Source organism: Bos indicus x Bos taurus, chromosome 7, assembly GCF_003369695.1.
Source record: "Bos indicus x Bos taurus breed Angus x Brahman F1 hybrid chromosome 7, Bos_hybrid_MaternalHap_v2.0, whole genome shotgun sequence".
NCBI lineage: Eukaryota > Metazoa > Chordata > Mammalia > Artiodactyla > Bovidae > Bos > Bos indicus x Bos taurus.
In genome coordinates this window covers 45,748,704-45,767,676 of record NC_040082.1, presented here as the reverse complement: position 1 = coordinate 45,767,676, position 18,973 = coordinate 45,748,704, and the positions used below count along the sequence as shown (strand labels likewise).

The following is an 18,973-nucleotide window of genomic DNA, read 5'->3' as shown; positions in this document are numbered from 1 at the left end:
TGGACGGGGAACTAGACCCCACATGCTGCAACTAAGACCTGACATAGCCAAATAAATAAAATAAATATTAAAAAAAAAAAGAAAGTGAAGATCCTAATCTCTCTCTAACCAACCTATCTCAGGGGTTCCTCTGAATGAAGATAAAGTAATATGTGCCAAGTGTTTCATAAACACTTGGAAAATGGTGGTAATATTAATAACATTATTAGTAACAATAAAAATAAGAGTTAGCCTTTGTTGAATACTTGCCATGGGGCAAGCATTGATCAAAAAATATCTAATTTCATCCTTAAACCAACCTTAAGACATAATTAACCCTAATTGGTCCTATTAAACAAATGAGGAAACTGAGTCATAGAGGCATTAGGCAATTAGCATATGAATTATGACATAATGATAATTAGTATGACACTTGACACTGGTGCCAAAAATAGATGCCTCTTTGAATCATTAATGACACATTTCTGTTCCTGCAAATCATCTGCACATCTGTTCCAGTCTATTTTTCCAAATGAGTCACACGAGCTGGCACATAGCAATGAATGGGAAGCTCAAGATGGGCCAGAGAGGACCAAGGAGGGAAGGTGAAGCTGCTGATGGGTTAAAACTGCTCCCGTCTCATTCCTTGTAGCAGGATCGGTGCTTTGCTTTCCCTTTGAAAAGCAAAAGTAGCCCAGATTTTCCAGAGTGAGAATTTCTCCAGATTTCATCTCAGAGAGTGAAGAATGTACTGCATAATTTGTTCAGTGCTCTAGGCCTGTTGTGACCTCCCTACTGAGACTTCAAACCAGGAGGTGATGGGAAGGTCAGCCTGAGAAGAGACACACTTTTCTTTCTTCCTTCCTTTCTTTCTTTCCTTCCTTCCTTCCCTCACCCTCCCACATACCCCATCTTAAATACATACACACACCCCAGCTATTCTTGTATCTTCCAGAGGCAGAGGGGTTGGTCATTCACTGTCAGAAAATGGTGACACCCTTCAAGGCTTCCTTTGAAGCCTATTTGAAGAGGGGGGAAATAAATAATGCTAGGTTAGAGACATTACTTTGCCAACAAAGGTCCGTCTAGTCAAGGCTATGGTTTTTCCTGTGGTCATGTATGGATGTGAGAGTTGGACTGTGAAGAATTGTGAGCGCTGAAGAATTGATGCTTTTGAACTGTGGTGTTGGAGAAGACTCTTGAGAGTCCCTTGGACTGCAAGGAGATCCAACCAGTCCATTCTGAAGGAGATCAGCCCTGGGATTTCTTTGGAAGGAATGATGCTAAAGCTGAAACTCCAGTACTTTGGCCACCTCATGCGAAGAGTTGACTCATTGGAAAAGACTCTGATGCTGGGAGGGATTGGGGGCAGGAGGAGGAGGGGACGACAGAGGATGAGATGGCTGGATGGCATCACTGACTCGATGGACATGAGTCTGAGTGAACTCCGGGAGTTGGTGATGGACAGGGAGGCCTGGCATGCTGCGATTCATGGGGTCGCAAAGAGTCGGACATGACTGAGCGACTGAACTGAATTGAACTGAACTGAGAGGGCAAGGTTCATATTGGTTACAGGTACAGACTTATTGGTTACAGGTACAGACTCATCTCACTGGCCTTAGGCCAGACAAATCTGAGGAAACGTGATAGATTATGGTTGGAGAATGTGATTTCTAGTACCTGAGCTGATGACACGCAGCTAGACTCATCCCCAATTTGAGGGTGGACCAATTTTATTGGTCACCTCTAGAGCAGCAGGCTTGGTCCCAAAGATCCTGGATGCTCCATGCTGACTGCTCACCCTTTAAAATGAGCCTGAAGATAGGAAGCCATGAAAGTTTAATCTGACTCATTTGTGGAGAAGAAATCCTATGAGGCATATTTGGGGGCTTCCTATATACATGTTGATTCAACAGCTAAGACCTATGTAAAGTCCTACATGATCTGGTCTTACCATAAAGGGTTTCCTCAGATGCTTTAAAGTTTGCATAACACTTTCACATTTGCTGTGTCATGTAAGGTGGATAGAGCAGGAATTTTGGAAACTAGAGTCTTGGAGAGGCGATCAGCCAATCACTTGGCTGTTCAGAGGAAAACTGGGGTAAAACCCAGGTCACCCAATTCTAGGTATTCAGGTTCCCAGGTATTTTATTCCCTGGCCTCACAAGGGATTACAAAGCAACACTGAGGCATGGCCCAAAGCATCACAAGGCTGGCTCCCAGTCCTAGGTCTTCCCCTGCCTCACGAGGGAGGGCACAGCAGTCTCTTCCTTCATGGGCCTGCTTCAGTTTCCGCATCTGAAGGTGTGTGTCTGAGGAGCGGTGATTCTCATGGGGTGGTCCTGATAGGGGTATGGGACTGAGGATGACACAAAGATTTCCTATGAAGATTGACTTCGATCCACTCTTACTGTTGGCCAAAAGCAATGGGTGAAGCAGTTTTCAGGAAGAATTTCATTTTAGTAGGAGAACTGTTCTCCAACAGTTATGCCTGCTCCAGGCCACGGAGTAGAGAGGTGTTTAGGATTGCTGCTACTCTAAGACCTCATCCCATGTAACTTTCTCAGGTTCTGGGCTTTCGGTTCAGCAGGAAAAGCCAGCAAATGAACAAACATGAAGCGCAACTTCAGAGTTCACTGGTCATCACCTGGCTTTTTCTTGCAGGTGCGGTTTGAAGGCTTGACAGGAAATGTGCAATTTAATGAGAAAGGACGGCGGACCAACTACACCCTCCACGTGATTGAAATGAAGCATGATGGCATCCGAAAGGTAAAGCTCCCTTTGCTTCCATTACACAGGGAGGAGAGGGCTGAACAGAGGCTCAGGCCGGAGCTGAGGGCCTGGGGAACCCAATGTTCTGGACTTGATCTCTTAGAAGAGAAGCAGGCAGTGAGGATTCTAATCTGGGCTCTGCTGTGAGCCAGCTAGGATTTTGGGCAAGTCAGTTGTTCCTCTGAGAATTGATTCACTGCAAAATGGAGATTAAAAAAAATCTCTACCTTTGCCTTAGGGTGCTTGTAAAGATCCAAGGGATGGGAAAATATTTGTAAAAAATGAAGTAATAGATGTGTATAAAATGTCACTACTGTTCCTGAGGGGTTTCAAGTAAGAACTTGAGAATGATGGTTTATTGAGGAAGTTAACCATATTTCCCTAATCCACACTTGGTAGTATTCTCTCTCTCTCTCTCTCTCTCTCTCTGTATCTCTCTCTCTCTCTGTATCTCTGTATCTCTCTCTCTCTCTCTCTCTCTCTCTCTATATATATATATATATATATATATGTATGTATGTATATATCAGTTCAGTTCAGTCGCTCAGTCGTGTCCAACTCTTTGCGACCCCGTGAATCGCAGCACGCCAGGCCTCCCTGTCCATCACCAACTCCCAGAGTTCACCCAGACTCACGTCCATCGAGTCAGTAATGCCATCCAGCCATCTCATCCTCTGTTGTCCCCTTCTTCTTCTGCCCCCAATCCCTCCCAGCATCAGAGTCTTTTCCAATGAGTCAACTCTTCGCATGAGGTGGCCAAAGTACTGGAGTTTCAGCTTTAGCATCATTCCTTCCAAAGAAATCCCAGGGCTGATCTCCTTCAGAATGGACTGGTTGGATCTCCTTGCAGTCCAAGGGATTCTCAAGAGTCTTCTCCAACACCACAGTTCAAAAGCATCTATTCTTATATATATATATATATATATATATATATATATACACACACACACACACACACACACACACACACACACACACTTACTAAACATTTTAGAACAACGTTCAAATTCTTGGAGAAAACATTCAGAATTCTACCAGACTCTGCATTCTGGCCTTGGCCAATTTCTCTGACCTTGATCCTTGACACTCACTTTCTTTGTCTTTCCACTCCAGTCATTCCAACCAACGTTCACTTCCAGGAAGATATCATGTTCTTTCTCACCCCCCAGCCTCCAAATGCATTCCCTCTGGCTGGGACTCTTCTATCCCATCCCCCAATTCTAGCCTGACTTCAGGAGTCAGGGTAAATGTTGCTCCCCAGGAAAGCCTTTCCTGGGCTTCCTTGTTATGCCTCATGGCCACCTCTACTTTACTGTCCCTGGCCTTCACCACATCCCTAGTTCCTTGGGGTGGCACAGTGGGGTAAGTAAGAGGCTGTGCATGCACAGTATGAAGCTGGTAGAGTGTCAGAGCATTAGCGCCAGAATCCTGGGATTCCATCCTGGCGTCACCACTTACCAGCCTGTGACCCTGGACAAGTAAATCAGGTTCTTTGTGCCTTAAGCAGGGATTGAATGATCTAAGGACGCAGAAGTTCTGAGGGCTGGACCTGGCACATTGCAGAGTAGGTCTTAGTCTCTCAAACTTGATTCTCGCTATGCCTGTGCTGTCAAATACAGTTGCCACTAGCCATGGTTGGCTATTTCATTTTAATTCTAAATAATGAAAATTGACAAGTCCCGCAGTTGCACTAGCCACACTTAAGTGCTCAATAGCCACAGGTGGCTAGAGGCTGCCACGCCAGACAGCACGGCTGTGGATCACGCCCATCGTCACTGCAGGCTCTACTGGAGAGTGATGCTCATGTTCTCTACGCCCAGCCTGTGGGCTTCACGGTGCTCTGGGTGGTGTGGTGAGAAACACTGGCAGAATGGCTACAAGCGGGGTCACTGAAAACAGACACACAGGAATTAAATCTCTGCCTCACTCTCTACTACACACATGACCTTGAACAACTGAGCCTCCTAGAGCCCCAGTGACATCACCTCCAAATGGGGAATAATGCCCTTTATCTCACAGGACTTCCACCAACATTGAGTGAAACAATGTCTGCTACCCCCTTGCCTGTGTGAAGGGGTCCCCAAAGCAGCCCCTGGCATGGATTGGGTATTCAACCCACATTTTGTTTGTTTGTTTCAACTGCCTTCTTTGGGCCACAAGGATTTTTATATCAGCCTTGACTATGAGTGAGTCAGGCTGTGCAAGCCCATAGAATGGATAAATCAGCAAACCGAAATAACAGAGTAACTTTAAAATCCACGAGCAATAGTTGTGCTTTATTTTTCAGGTCTCGGGGCTGTTTTTCAACTTCCTTCCCAATGACTAAATCCTTTCTTTGAATGTGGGTTTAGGCAGCCTTTGGTTACAGGGAATCTGACTTTCAGAAAATCAATTCCACCACATCTGTGGCTTCAGGTCTTTTACTCAATCAGCCTCCTAACAAAGTAATTTCTCAGATTCACGGGTAACCTTGTTGTGCTGGTTTCAGTGAACAGTGTGTGGCCTTACCTGACGTATGTAATAAAAAGGGACTGCTGCTGTTTAACTGGGAGTCTTGGGGACTCTCTCCTGATCTTTAGGCACGTATCCTGGCCACTGATCTGCCAACACACACTCTAGGTGTCTGGGTCCAATTTGACATCCTACTGAAATGTGTGTGGTCTCTGGGCATACGTTTATCCCACACTTCGGAGCTTCAAATGCCAGAATGTGCAGTGGCTCCAGTAAATCTAGAGCCTTCTGAAATGCCATTCAGAGATTCCACTTCGCCGTGGGGTACTGATTCAAATAGGGATCTCTATTCAAATAAAATGCCTTGTCAAATTCAAGTAGGATCACAAATTCTTAGAGTGGCTGTCAAGAGAGGAGTGCAGGGACATTCTTGAAGGTCTTTCATCAAGGGACCAGCATTAATGATGTAACCATCTTTTCTCATCACCATTGGTCCTGTAGCTATGTTTTGACTTAAAAAGGACAAGTCTCAACTTGAATTCAGTCACCCTTGCCCTGTCTCAAATTTTTCATTCCCAGTTATGACCCAAGTGTAACTGGAAAGGAAGGACCAGGTAGCAAAGAAAGTGACACAAAGTCCTCCCTATGTCAAAAGTAATTAAAAGTCCTGAAGCATTCACAGCCCTCAAGTCCAGACATCCTTTGGAAGTTTTTTCCTGAAATCTTTGCTACCCAACTTTAGACATACTGGTGGTGGTTTAGTCACTAAGTCGTGTCTGACTCTTTGCGACCTTTACCACCAGGGAAGCTCCTTAGACATACTGAGTCCTGTTCTATTCTATCCACCCACTTCTCTCCGTTTCCACTGCTGACTCCAGAGCTCAAGCCACCTTCTACACCTGCCTAGACTCACACAGGAGCCTCCCTACTGGTCACTAGTCCTGCTGGCCAGGTTCTTGTCCCTCTAGAAGGCTGTTTTTCAACACAAGAGCTGATCATCGTCAAATATATATCAGGTTATATTGCTTCTCCGCTTAAAGCCATTGACTGGCTTCCTACTGCAGGGGCTTCCCTGGTGGCTCAGATAGTAAAGAATCTGCTGCCTGCAATGCAGGAGACCCAGGTTCAGTCCCTGGGTTAGAAAGGTCCCCTGGAGAAGGGCATAGTAACCCACTCCAGCATTCTTTCCTGGAGAATTCCATGGACAGAGGAGCCTGGTGGGCTACAGTCCATGAGGCCACAAAGTCAGACACGACTGAGCGACTAATACACCACTGCACGTAAAAGGTAACAGAACTCCTTACTGTGGCCTTCAGACCCAGATACTGCAGCCCTCTGAACTCTTGCTCCTCTTTCTCTAGCTCACAACTCCACAGCTACCCCGGAATGTCTGCTTCTTTACCCGACATTCACCATCACTGTGATTTGATGTACATCTCTCTCCTTGTCATTCAAGTCTGGCCCAGCTGAAGTCACTCTGGAAAGGCCATTCCTGACCAAAATATCTAAAGTGACCCCCATCCGCCGAGCATACTCCCATTATCCTAATTTTTCACAGTGCTTCCCCCTTCTGAGATACTCTTGTTGGTTTACTGATCTCTATTGGGGTTGGTAAACTTCAGCCTGCAGGCCAAATCCAGCCAACTGCCTGTTTGTTTACAGCCCGTGAGCTAATGATTTTTACATTTTTAAATGGTTGAAGTAAATCAAAAGATGAATACTTCATGATATGTGAAAATTACATGAAATTAAAATTTCAGGGTCCATAAATAAAGTTGTGGGGTTTTTTTTTTTTTTTTTTTGGAATACAGCCAAACTCATTTGTTTCAGTATTGGCTATGGCTGCTTCTGCACTGTGACAACAGAGATGGGTAGTTGCTACAGAGACTGTTTCACCCACAAAGCCTAAAGTATTTACTGTCTGGCGCTTTAAAGGTGAAGTCTGACAACCCCTGGTCTGAATATGTATTGTCTTTCTTCCCCTCCTCTCTACCTCCTTCCACTAAAATGTCAGCTCTCTAAACGCAGGGACATGGTTGTGTTATTTATTATATCCTCAGTGCCGATAATATATTGATGCATAGTAAGCACATGCAAATAAGTGGTTGTTCATTAAATGAGCAGGCAGCATATTGAATGTTGCTTGGCAACCAGGAAGCATACTACTCTGGCCCATTTTCCCATAGATCTGCCAGCAAATAAGGAAAAAAAAATGCTGATAAATTTAATGAAATAACACCTCAAGCAGAACTCAGATAAAGTCACATACAAACTTACAAAGTTCAAATTCTTTAAGTATGTTAGTTAAGGTGCAATAACAGATAAACTCTAAAAATCTCAGCTGTGTAATGCAACAGAGGTCTAATTCTTATTCACCTAGTGATCAGTTTGGGGGACTGGGGACTCTGGTTAAGACTCAGGCTTATGGAGGCTCCATTGTCTGTCTGGGTCTTCCGCCTATCAATAGCCAGCTAACAAGTGAGGAAGAAAGATATTAGAAACTGTGCTGGGGATTTGGGGGAGTCAGGTTAGGAGAGGCACTCATCACTTCTGCGTTCCACTGGCCAACCCGATCTCCTGGCCCGTCTAGACACACGGCAGGCTGGGAATTGCAATGGCAGTCTAAGTAACTACTTCCCACCATACCTGTAGGCTATGAATAGTGAACAAGAATCCTTGCTGGTCATCAGGTTGTCTCTGCCACAATAGGCAACTTCCTTTTAAAAACTTTATCATAATGGATCTCATTTTTGGAGGTCAGGAGTTGTGGCTTCAGAGGCAGCTTAGAGCTACAAATGATACAACTACAAATGTGTCGATGTGATTTGATGACTGTGTAAGGTGGACCTATTGTATATACTCTTCAATGATCATCTTCTTTTTAGGCTATATTTACTTTAAAAAATCTAATCTATCATCCCATGACAGACTCATTTCTATATTCAAAGAATCTTTAGAAGTAGATGGAAAACAGGAGATCAAAAATTCTAACTGGCTCCAGGAGAAGACCTGTCACTGTCAGAATTGTTTAAATCTTCTCTTGAACAGTGGGGCCCAATTTTTTACCAAACTACTAGCTCTGATTTACTTTGAGATAAAATCAAAGTTCCTCCATATCCTTAGTAGAGAATCAAAGGGCTGTATAATAATCCAGCCCATTTCTCTAAGAAAAGGAAATTTGCTTCATCTCTGAAGTGCAATGTCTCTTCAAAAAACTTTGCCAGTTCTCTTTTCATCAAAATGTGGAGCTAGATTTCTCAGCCTCCTAGCTGACATGGGAGGCAAAGCTGGGTTTTGGCATCACCCTGCTCTTCTGACTGGTGATATTTTTTTATTTCCCTACAAAAGGGTTAGGAATAAAATAAGCTTGCTTACAACATATAAGTGTTCCTCTGGCTTTTGATATAAGCCAACCTAAACAATAATTTTTATAGATACCAATTTAACATTAGTGCTAGGATACTAACTCTGAAGGATCCTTACCCTTAAAAAAGTCTCTTTCTAAGCCATATAAATCTTATCTACACAGATTTATCTTGCTTTTCCCTTCTTTCTTTAATCAAAACAGCTTGCAATTTTAGAGTGGTGTTTTGTGGGGTTTTGCACCATTTATCCTAGGACATGCTGCATATCAGGAGGGTTACGTTGTCAAATGAGTTTGAGAAATGCTCCATAATATATACTCCTTTTGGAAAGTGGAAACATTCAATAGCAAAATGAAACTGAAATGTCCTATAGTACAGAAGCCTATTAGCCTTCAACTAGGCGTTACCCTACTGAATAGCATTTTTTAGTTTAATAACAACTTAATATGAACCACACACTATGATTATTGTTGTCAATGAACTAACTCATTTGGTTCTCACAGCCACCCTGTGAGACAGGTACTCTTGTTGTATCCCCTCTACAGGGCAGAGACTGAAGCCCATTGAGGTCAGTTAACTGGCCCAAGTCATACAGTTAGTAATTAGGAAAATCTGTCTTTTAAGCCAGGTCTATCTGATGCCAAAGACCAATCTCTGTACCATTAAGCCCCCACTTTTACAGATAATTCCCATGAAGGGACTTCCCTGGTGCTCCAGTGGCTAAGACTTGGTGCTCCCAAAGCAGGGGGCCTCAGTTTCAACCCTGGTCAGGAAATTCGATCCCACATGCCTCAACTAAGAGTTCCCAAGTCACAACTAAGACCCGGTGCAGTCAAATACGTAAGATAATTTTTTTTTAATATTTGAAAAACTCTATCAAAACTCAATACATTTTAGAGAACTTAGTTGCATGTCAAAGGAGGCAGCTACCTTGATACTGATGGTACAACTGATGGTTGTAGAGATTAGTAAGAACAGCTGAGCTGGTGACAAATCATGAAGAGGGCAGAAGGAAGAAAGAAAAAAAAGGGAAGGAAGGAAGAAAAAGGAGGAGGAAGTGGGAGGGAAAGGGCATAAAGACACCACGGCATCATCTGCAGGAGGCAAAAATGGTGATTAAATTTGCTAGATCATCTCCCAACTTTGTGCTGATTATATTAAACAATACTACTTCTGAGGTCCATGACCTGGCTTCTGTGCTTTGCCACTCATCTGCTATATAAACTTCATAAGCTTGATCATCTGATCTCCCCAAACCTCAGTTCTCTCATCTGTAAAACAGGGAAGATAATTCCCAGCCTGTCTGTGTTATTTGAATAGTGTGAGGAGCAAAAGAGTTAAGTGTTGGGTAAGTAGTTTGGAAATTATTTTTCTAAACTTGCACTACGATATACTACAATAATGGTTTGAAACATTTATTTCTCAATTAAAGGTCTCCTTGTAAAAATGAACTCTTAAGGGGAATCCCAAAGTGTGAAATTGATTAAAAGCAGAGCTGACGGTTGAATCAGGGATGAAGAACCAATAGCTTCCTCCATCTTCCCTGACCCCTGGCCCACATCCCGAGGAAGTGGCAAAGGGGCTTCACAGGTGCCCTAGGGCCCCTTGAAGCACAGGCCTAGCAAAGCAAGGTTGCACTGTGGTCTTGAGCAGGTCCCCTAGTGCCTGAGCCTCTGTTTCCCTCTATAAAAAGAAGAAGTTAGAAGAAATGATTCTTCAAGCCTCTTCCAGCTCTGATATTTTGGAAATCTACATTTCTAGTTCTTGTCTTTAGACAGAAATGTCTCCCTCCAAGCTAACTGAAAGTGCCCCCACATGAGCAGCATGGTACCCATGCCTGCAGGAGGGCAAATCCTGACCCAGTGTTCTGAGAGACAGCCTCCCACCTGCCTTCATGCCTCTGAACTGTCTCAGCATGAACAGGATCCACTGTCTCCATGCTGGATCCACTCATTCTCTCAACAAACCTTCTTCCCTGAACTGCTTCTCTGTGGAACAATGGGCAGCCTGGAATGAATAGACCTCTAGCTTTGCTCCCGAGGAGCACCATGGAGAGACGGGGACAGATGTACCAACAACTAGACCATGGGGCCAGTGGGAACCAACACGAGGCACTCAGGGTCAGCTGGCAGCCTAGTGGAACACGGACACACACAGCCGTGGCCAGCCTGCCCCATTCCAATCCTGGCTCCACAGCTCTCCTGCAGCCTTGGGAAAGTTATTCCACTTCCCCGCATCTCAGTTTCTTCACATTTAAAATGAGAGTGACAATTAATTACCCACTTCATAAGTTTTGAGGAGGATGAGAGAAGTTAAAACATTAAAAAAAAAAACACTTAGTATTAATATTTATTTTTATTTGTTTGGCTGCACCAGGTCTTAGCTGCAGCATACAGGTTCTTCCGTGGCACGTGTGAAGTCTTAGTTGCAGCATGTGGGATCTAGTTCCCTGACCAAAGATCAAGCCTGGGACCCTGCAATTGGAGTTCGGAGTCTTAGCCACTGGACCACCAGGGAAGTCCCTAAAAAAAACACTTAGAAGAGTGCCTAAAATACAATAAGCACCCAAATACTGTTAAGCAACATGCTTTCCAGCCCAGGGCTAAGTCCCCTCTGGTGGTGAAAAGCTGTCCCTGGAGACAGATGACCAGGGTTCCTGGCCGGCCTCAGCCACTTAGCTGCATCACCACCCTCACCATGCAGGTTAACAAACTTCTCTAAGCCAGATGCAGCAGCACAAAGCCTGTCACACACAGCCTCCAACAGAGCAAGAACATGATCGGTGTTGGCAATTAATACTGTTGCTGTTAACGGCAGTGAGATCGCAGGGAGAACTATTTATTTCTAGCTGAGGGGACTGGGAAAAGCATCAAGGTGAAGATGACCTTTGAGTGGACGGCTGGCATGTGCCTCGGATTTCATGAATCTGGACTGACTTTGCAGAACTGCTCTTCCTTCTCCATGTGTACTGCAGTTCTCCTTCCTGTTTGCCTGTTACAGCTGCAGCCAACAGAACCACCACAAAACACAGCTGCAGCCAGCAGAACCACCACAAAACACAGTGGTCTAAAGCTTAATAGAGACAGAGGTAGAGATGGGGTGTGTGTGTGTGTGTGTGTGTGTGCGCGCGCGCATGCTTAATAGAGACAGAGGTAGAGATGGGGGGTGTGTGTGTGTGTGTGTGTGTGTGTGTGTGTGTGTGTGTTAGCCATGCCATTCTGTTCTTCCCAAACCTTCCATGACTTCCTGTTGCCTTCAGCATAGGCCTACACCATTTAGCTTGGCCTGCAAAGCCCTCTGCTACCTAGACCCAGGCCCCACTTTCCTCTGGAGCTAACCCAGTCCTCCACCCAGGACCTTTTAAACTTACATATCCGGGCAGATTCCTGTGTCTACAGCTTGGCTCATCTTTTCTCTGACCTGACAGATTTGGACCCAACCTGTCCATCCCTCGCGACTTCAGCCTCACCTCCTCCAGCTACCTTCTTCCCAGCATAGGTTTCATACTTGGCTCCTGCTTCTCCAAACTCCTTGGGCTCAAGCTACCGGAGTCACTCACTTGTCACTTCTGGGGCCACACGCGTGTGTGTGTCATGTATTCCTGAATAGAGTAGAGGGACTGTCAGAGCAAGGACTATCTCTGAGACTTCTGTGTATCTTTCTCAACTCTGCCACACAATACCACCAACATCTTAGCTCAGAGTCTTACACACAATAGAGATCCTATAAATATTTGCTGAAAGACCTTGGAAAATGAGTCAGTATAAAAAAGTACTAACTAATCTTTAAAAAAAATAATGCTGTCAACCAGTATTTGAAGGTACAACTGTATGCTCAGTATTATAATAGTTTAAAAATTGGAAATAAGAGAAATAAATAAACACTAAAATAACCATCACCTAGCAAGTTGAATCTAGATGGGAAAATAGAGTTAACCTAAAAAGAAAGCAAAAAAAAAAAAAAAGGTTTAAATCCTATGATTCCAACTACAGTTCAGAATGAGCTAAGGAAGAGAAGGATTACTAGGCAGGGAACAAGGAGGAGTTTGACCTTGTGAACAAGGCAGGAAATTAAATCTCTGTGACCCTGACTTAACATTGTGCAAAACAATTTGCCACATAAACAGTTAAAACCTCACTTCTCAAGAGAAGCAATTTTCAGGCTTCCCCATCATGATGAGGATTTTCATGGGGGTGGGGCTGGGAAGACCAGACCTGGAGAGCATCTTATCTCTTGCTGTTTATATCTAGCACACTTTAAAGTCTGGTGTGTCCAGCATTGCTGGTGTGACACTCAGCTCCTTGATTTCCTATCTGGTGTTGGCTAGAGGGCACAGAGTGGGCCATTCCTGAGAATCCTGGCTCACCCTATGTCACCACACCCCTCTCCTTAACAGATTGGCTACTGGAATGAAGATGACAAATTCGTCCCTGCAGCCACGGATGCTCAAGCCGGGGGGGATAACTCAAGTGTCCAGAATAGAACATACATCGTCACTACAATCCTAGTGAGTACTCAGTCCTTTGTGGAGGTTACCTGGGATGTGAGCTAGGCCAACACAGAGGCTTCCTCAAGAGTGAAAGCTGGTCATTCTTCTGGCCAAAAGTGTGCAGTGGGTAGAAAGAGGGAGTTAAAAATTATCCTGAAATTCAGAGGGATTTTCGCTCTCTGGCTCTGCCATGATTTCACTTTGTGCCCTTGGATAAGTCAGTCACCCTCCTATGAGCCACAGTTTTCCCATCTATAAAACATAAGAGATTAAATAAATTGTGGTGCTTCTGACTCTACTCTTCCTCAGTAGAAGTCATTTTCAAAGAAAGCCCCTAATGTACATCACCTAGAGTGGACAGAAGTGAAGCTGCTGCGATTTTCAGTGGTTGGTCATGAAAAACCTGGAACCTATTTAGGATCTACTTCCCCACTGTCACACCCCCAGAGGTACCTTCAAAGAAACACAAGAGCTCCTGAAACATCACTTGAAAAGCTATGCACGACATCTCAATGAAACATTCTTATTTTACCAGTTTTCTTCTTTAACCCAAGAAGTTTTGTAATGGGAGGAGCAGAAATGCAGGAAGTGGGTTTAGGGGCTAGAGAGACTGACTCCCCCAAAGTTAACCAATGTTAACTCCTCTGCCATGCCAAAGGCCTCCCTCCCCAAGAGTGAACCCCGAACCCACATTCTCTGTCTCCCATTTCTCCACCAGGAAGATCCTTATGTGATGCTCAAGAAGAATGCCAACCAGTTTGAAGGCAATGACCGCTACGAGGGCTACTGTGTGGAGTTGGCGGCAGAGATTGCCAAGCATGTGGGATATTCCTACCGTCTTGAGATTGTCAGCGATGGAAAATATGGAGCCCGTGACCCTGACACAAAGGCTTGGAATGGCATGGTGGGAGAGCTGGTCTATGGAGTAAGTCCCCCATAGGGTAGGGAATTCGAGGCAGAGAAAGATGGTTGGACAGGAAATTTTGGTGGTTAGATGACCCTACCCATAGATGCCTATTGGACCCTATAGTTTAGTATGGTTGCTGCTAGAAAGATGAACAGTCTAAAATCCAGTGTCTGAAGACATTTTTTGCTCATGTTCCTGGTCCCAGCTCCTTCAGCCAGACTCACTTCAGTCTTGTGACTTCAGTTGATCATCATCCAATACAGGTGACAGTTTAGCTTTAAGGTTAGTTTTCCCGAGGCAGACCGCCGAGTGGTCACTTTCCTGTTCAGTCACTTAAGGCCCCCTCAAAATAATTTCTTCCCTGGATACAATCAAACTTTCTAGTCACTTGCCCTTTCTGGCACCTTCCATTTCAGCCAAGCCACCCCAAGTCACTCTGTTCTCTAGGGTGCCTGCTTCCATTCTGCCCCTCTAAAATCTTACCCTTCCCCCCAAACCTGTATCACATACTGCTTTTTCCAAGGTGTCATTCTCCCCATAAAAGGTACGGGGAGAACCCTTTTTAACTCTTCTTGCCTTCACCGTAGGATTTAGTTTCTGCTTCTATTATGGCTTACCTTGCCTTGTACACTTGTTATCTGTGAATAGGGATTGGCCTACTCCATTCACTACCCTTGAAATAAGACCACACACAATTGCTATAACACCTTCAATAAACTGAAGCATTTTGGGGAAGTCACTGAATGCTCTAAATTGTTTTAACTATTTAAGGAACCATTGAGAAGTAAAAGATCTGATCCCTGTCCCCAAGGAACTTGGCATTTTCTGACATAGAAAAGACAACGAGAGAGACTGGTAATATAGCAAAGAATCAAGGTCCATGCAGAAGGCCAGCATGAGGTGGTCAAGCCCACGAGAAAGATGTGTAACCTGGAAAGCGGCCATGTCCAGGTACAGAGAAAGGCAGCCCAGGAATGTCTATAGTATAAACTATAAGATGGTGATAGAAATAAGTTGTGAAAGAAGAATGAGAAAACACTGATGATTTTTTGTAGAGGGCTTCAGTTGAGTAGTCAGTGACAAGATTGAGTAAGAAATGATAAGGGAAAGGGTGTGGATTGACTCAGCAGGCTCTGAAAGATCATGAAGATACTCGAGTAGAGAAACAACAAAAGGCAATAAAAGAAGAATCCTGCCGCCACGTGCAGGAAAGGCACCACCACAGCTTCACTCATAGAAATCAAAGACTCCTGCCTAGGGCTTTGAACAGAAGCAAATGCCGAGCCCCCGGATGGTAAGAAGTTCTGGTCAGGATAAAGCAACCATTTAGGAGCTTTTAAAATCTCATTGTCTCAGATCGAGGAAATAAGAGTCATGATGGCCATAAGAGCCATAAAAAGGGAATTCAAAGAAGAAAGAGATAGAATAAAGAAAAGTCTTTCTAAGAAGGTGGCTTTTGATATGACCTGGGAAGATGATTAATGAGTTAAGGAGGTTGTGCTTCTACCTTCTCTCTCCTCTGCTGCCTCTCGCTTTGGGGAAGTATCATCAATGAAAGATAGAAGATCTAGATGGTTAATGCTGCATTGGGAAGCTGGTTTCCATGGGAACCTCCACCAAGTTCTTAAGGTCATCCCCATGGCAACTGCTGTGAACTTTTCACCTCCACCAGAATTCATCTTTACCTTCACCCAATGTAATCTGGTTCCTTCAGTAAAAGGCCCAAGATCTGGGCTGAACAACAGTATGATTATCTGAGGGAAAGCCCCCCAGTACACAGCCATCAGCCATGGGCCACTGGCTCATCAGTGACAGAAATCACCTCTGAGTGCCTCAGCTGCCAGTCTTTCTTGTTCCCTCCCCTCCACCAGGCCTGTCCCTCTGCCCAGTTACAGCTGTATTCTGAAGACTCTATGATGGGCCCAAATGGATGCCCTCTCTTGAGGGCATTTTCAGTTTGGCTTTCCTTGTCTGTCCCATCTAAGAAAGAATAGAGGGGTCTGAGGAGGCATCTCTAGCCACAAATGACCAGCAAGATCAGAAAAAAATTTACTTGGAGGGCTCCAGATTTCTTCTTTCTGTGCCTCTCAAATAAGCTAAGTCAATCAGGGTGTCTCACCTTCCCTTTGCTCATTCTTGCTCTTATGCACCATGGTAATAGTAGCATTTCAGCACATTGCTTATACCGGGCACTGTGCTAAATACTTGACCCAAGTTATTTCATTTACTCCTCATAACAACCCCAGAAGGTGGATGTGATTACTCTCCGCATTTTATCCATGAGGACACTGAAGCCAGGGAGACTAGGCAGTTGGGCAAAGGACACAAGTGATGAGAATAGCCACAGTGCATTCTCAGATACCACAGGCTACAAATGAAGGCTCTGCTTATTGCATAGGCACGGCTGTGTGCCTGGGTTGCCATGACTTTCTGGCCAGTTCTTTGTCTTAATGAAGCAGAAATAGAGTGAACTTTGGAGACACACACACAAATCCAGATTTGAATTCCAACTCTGCCTGCTCACTAGCAACATGACTCCTGCGAGCCATTGATCTCCTCCCGGGGTTCCCCTGAGTTCTTTGTCCCAGGGCTGGGTGGGGAGTATTTCCCTACACAGGGCCTGGCTCAGAGTGGCTCTCCATCCCTGATGGTTTTCTCCCATTTTTGCTTTTACCTAATACATCCACAATGTTTACTATTTTCCCAAGATTTTTTCCAGACATATTTGGTTTGGGGATCTCCTAGGTCAGTGTTTCTCTAAGTCTGGACCAGCAGCAGCAACATCACCTGGGAACTTGCTGGAAATGCAAATTCTCAGGTCTCCCCAGACCCAGTGATCTAGAAAGTCTGCCATCTGTGGTTTAAAAAACCCCCAAGGTGCTTCTGATGTCTGCACACTCAAGTTTGAGAATCACTATCTCAAGATGTCAGTTTCAGAAAATAATTTTGAGCACCTGTGAAATGCCCACGGTTCACGGTGCTCTCACATATTTGAATTCTTTTGACTCTCACAAAACACTGCTGTCCAGTAGATAAAGCAAAATTTATTATGCCTCTTTTTCTAAAGAGGAAACTGATATTCATAAGGACAACTGTCTCACTCGAGGGCACATAGTCAGTGAGTCACAAAGCCAAGAAGGCAGGTCTACTTTCCCAGATGAGCCGTGCCTATAAGTGATCCTGCAAAGGTCCAGTGACTTCCTCAGATGCTGGAAATCAACTCCTAAGACCTTTCAGTCAACATCAAACAACCTAAAACTTGTTGTTCAAAACTCGTGCTGCTTTGCACAAACCACCTTCTCTCTCTGGACCTGGGCTCCTATCTGCAAAATGATGTCACTGCATTTCCCACTGTGTGTGTATCCTATGCATATGGGTGCGTTTTGATGCTTGGGGCTCAACAGACAAAGAATTTTGGAAATACTAAATCTGCTTACCCCTCTTAGAAATTCTCAGTGCACAGTAGTCTGCTAAAGGTTCTGAAAAGTCCTGCCAGTTTAAATTCATGTTAATTTTTATATTATAATTAGTTACATCCTTCCACAAATAATGTTACATGGAACAAATCTTGAAACTGCTAAGTTAAATAAGAACTAAGATGATTGGTTTTGTGATTTTTTTCCAGGTCACAGTCCCTTTTATTAACTCACATCTGGAGGCATAAGACAAATCCATTCAATTCCCTTTACCATCTTTGAAGCCGGTCTTCACCCACCTCCCTCTTGGGTAACTTGTAGTTATTCACTCCGAGTCATTTCTAAAGACTTTTCTCCCCTATTCCTTTTCTACCTATGAGAAAAAAGGAGATACTGTCTCCCTGGCAATGGCTTGTAAGTGTTTGTAAAAAGTATCAAGATTTAGGCAGTAGGTGTTAGCGGGAAAAAACAGAATTGCTGAGACATATACTCAATCCCACATTGCTTTACAGAAAGTTTCTTTCTCTAAGTGAGAAATTTAAGTCATTCTAAAGCCAGGCTTTTTATTCCACTTAAAATGCCTTCTCAAAAATCCCATCCAATGAGAATAACCAGAGGAAACCCCTCCTGAGCAATACCAGCTGGCAGCTAGGTGTGGCTGGGGTCTGGACAGCATCAGTCTGCAGCCTCACATCTGGACTATTACATGGCATCATAAGAGAAAGCCACCTGCCTTGAACAGACTTGCACAGACATGCCTGTCATTTCAAAAGTGAATGTCATGGCATCCCTCCATGGAACCGCGTTAGACTTCCAGGATCGCTTAATCTCAGGCCAGGAGAACAGTGGATTTTTAGAGCGTAGATGCCAGTGCTCCTGCCATTAAGCAGAGATAGGAAAGACAGAAGAGCAAGGCTGGTGTGGTATGCCCAAAGATGAACATTTCTTGCAACTATTTTATGTTTATCTACATGAATTTTTAAAACTGAATTATTTGTGCACTTCTTAGCAGTCTTCCTGGAAAAAAAAATAGTTGTGATACTACTTTATTCTCTCTGCCAGGTCTTCCTCACATGATTCTCTCCTCTGGGAATGTATTCTGTATCCGAGCAACCTGTTGAAATCCTACTCCCTCTTCAATGTCAGTGTATATGTTACCTCTTTGAGGATGCAGTCCCTGACCTCCCCAGACAGAATTAATTCCTTCCTGACCTCCTGTAGCACTTTGCATCTCTCAGATACAAAACATATCTCACAGTATCTAGCATGTATCCAATCTACCCTGTAGTTTGGGAAACTACTTTGTGTGTGTGTGTGTGTGTGTGTGTGTGTACCAACTTTTACTAGTTGTAGAGATCAGTTTTCTTTTCAGCCTAGGGCTTGCATATGAGTGCCCAATAAATATTTATTGAGTTAAACTTGCTTTACTATCTATCTTGTTAGCCAGGACTGTCTCGGTCGCAGGTAAAAGTACCCCAACTCCAACTGGTTTAGGCAAGCAGAAGGATTGGTTCATGTTCCTGGGGACAAACAAAAGAGTATTTTGGCACATGTTTCTACCATGTTCCTAGGGATAGCAGGATAAGCCATGAAT

The 18,973-nt window shown here is 44.1% G+C and overlaps 1 protein-coding gene across 8 annotated transcripts in view; it reads left to right on the top strand.

Annotated features, from left to right (window-relative positions):
* The window catches only part of GRIA1 (glutamate ionotropic receptor AMPA type subunit 1), a 349,668-nt gene that overhangs the window by 237,398 nt on the left and 93,297 nt on the right, over positions 1 to 18,973 (top strand). For all 8 annotated transcript variants that reach the window (XM_027545891.1, XM_027545889.1, XM_027545894.1 and 5 more), the window contains 3 exons: positions 2,644 to 2,748; positions 12,964 to 13,074; positions 13,775 to 13,981. In XM_027545891.1, coding sequence (XP_027401692.1) covers positions 2,644 to 2,748; positions 12,964 to 13,074; positions 13,775 to 13,981 — 423 coding nt within the window. The remainder of the gene's footprint in view (positions 1 to 2,643; positions 2,749 to 12,963; positions 13,075 to 13,774; positions 13,982 to 18,973) is intronic.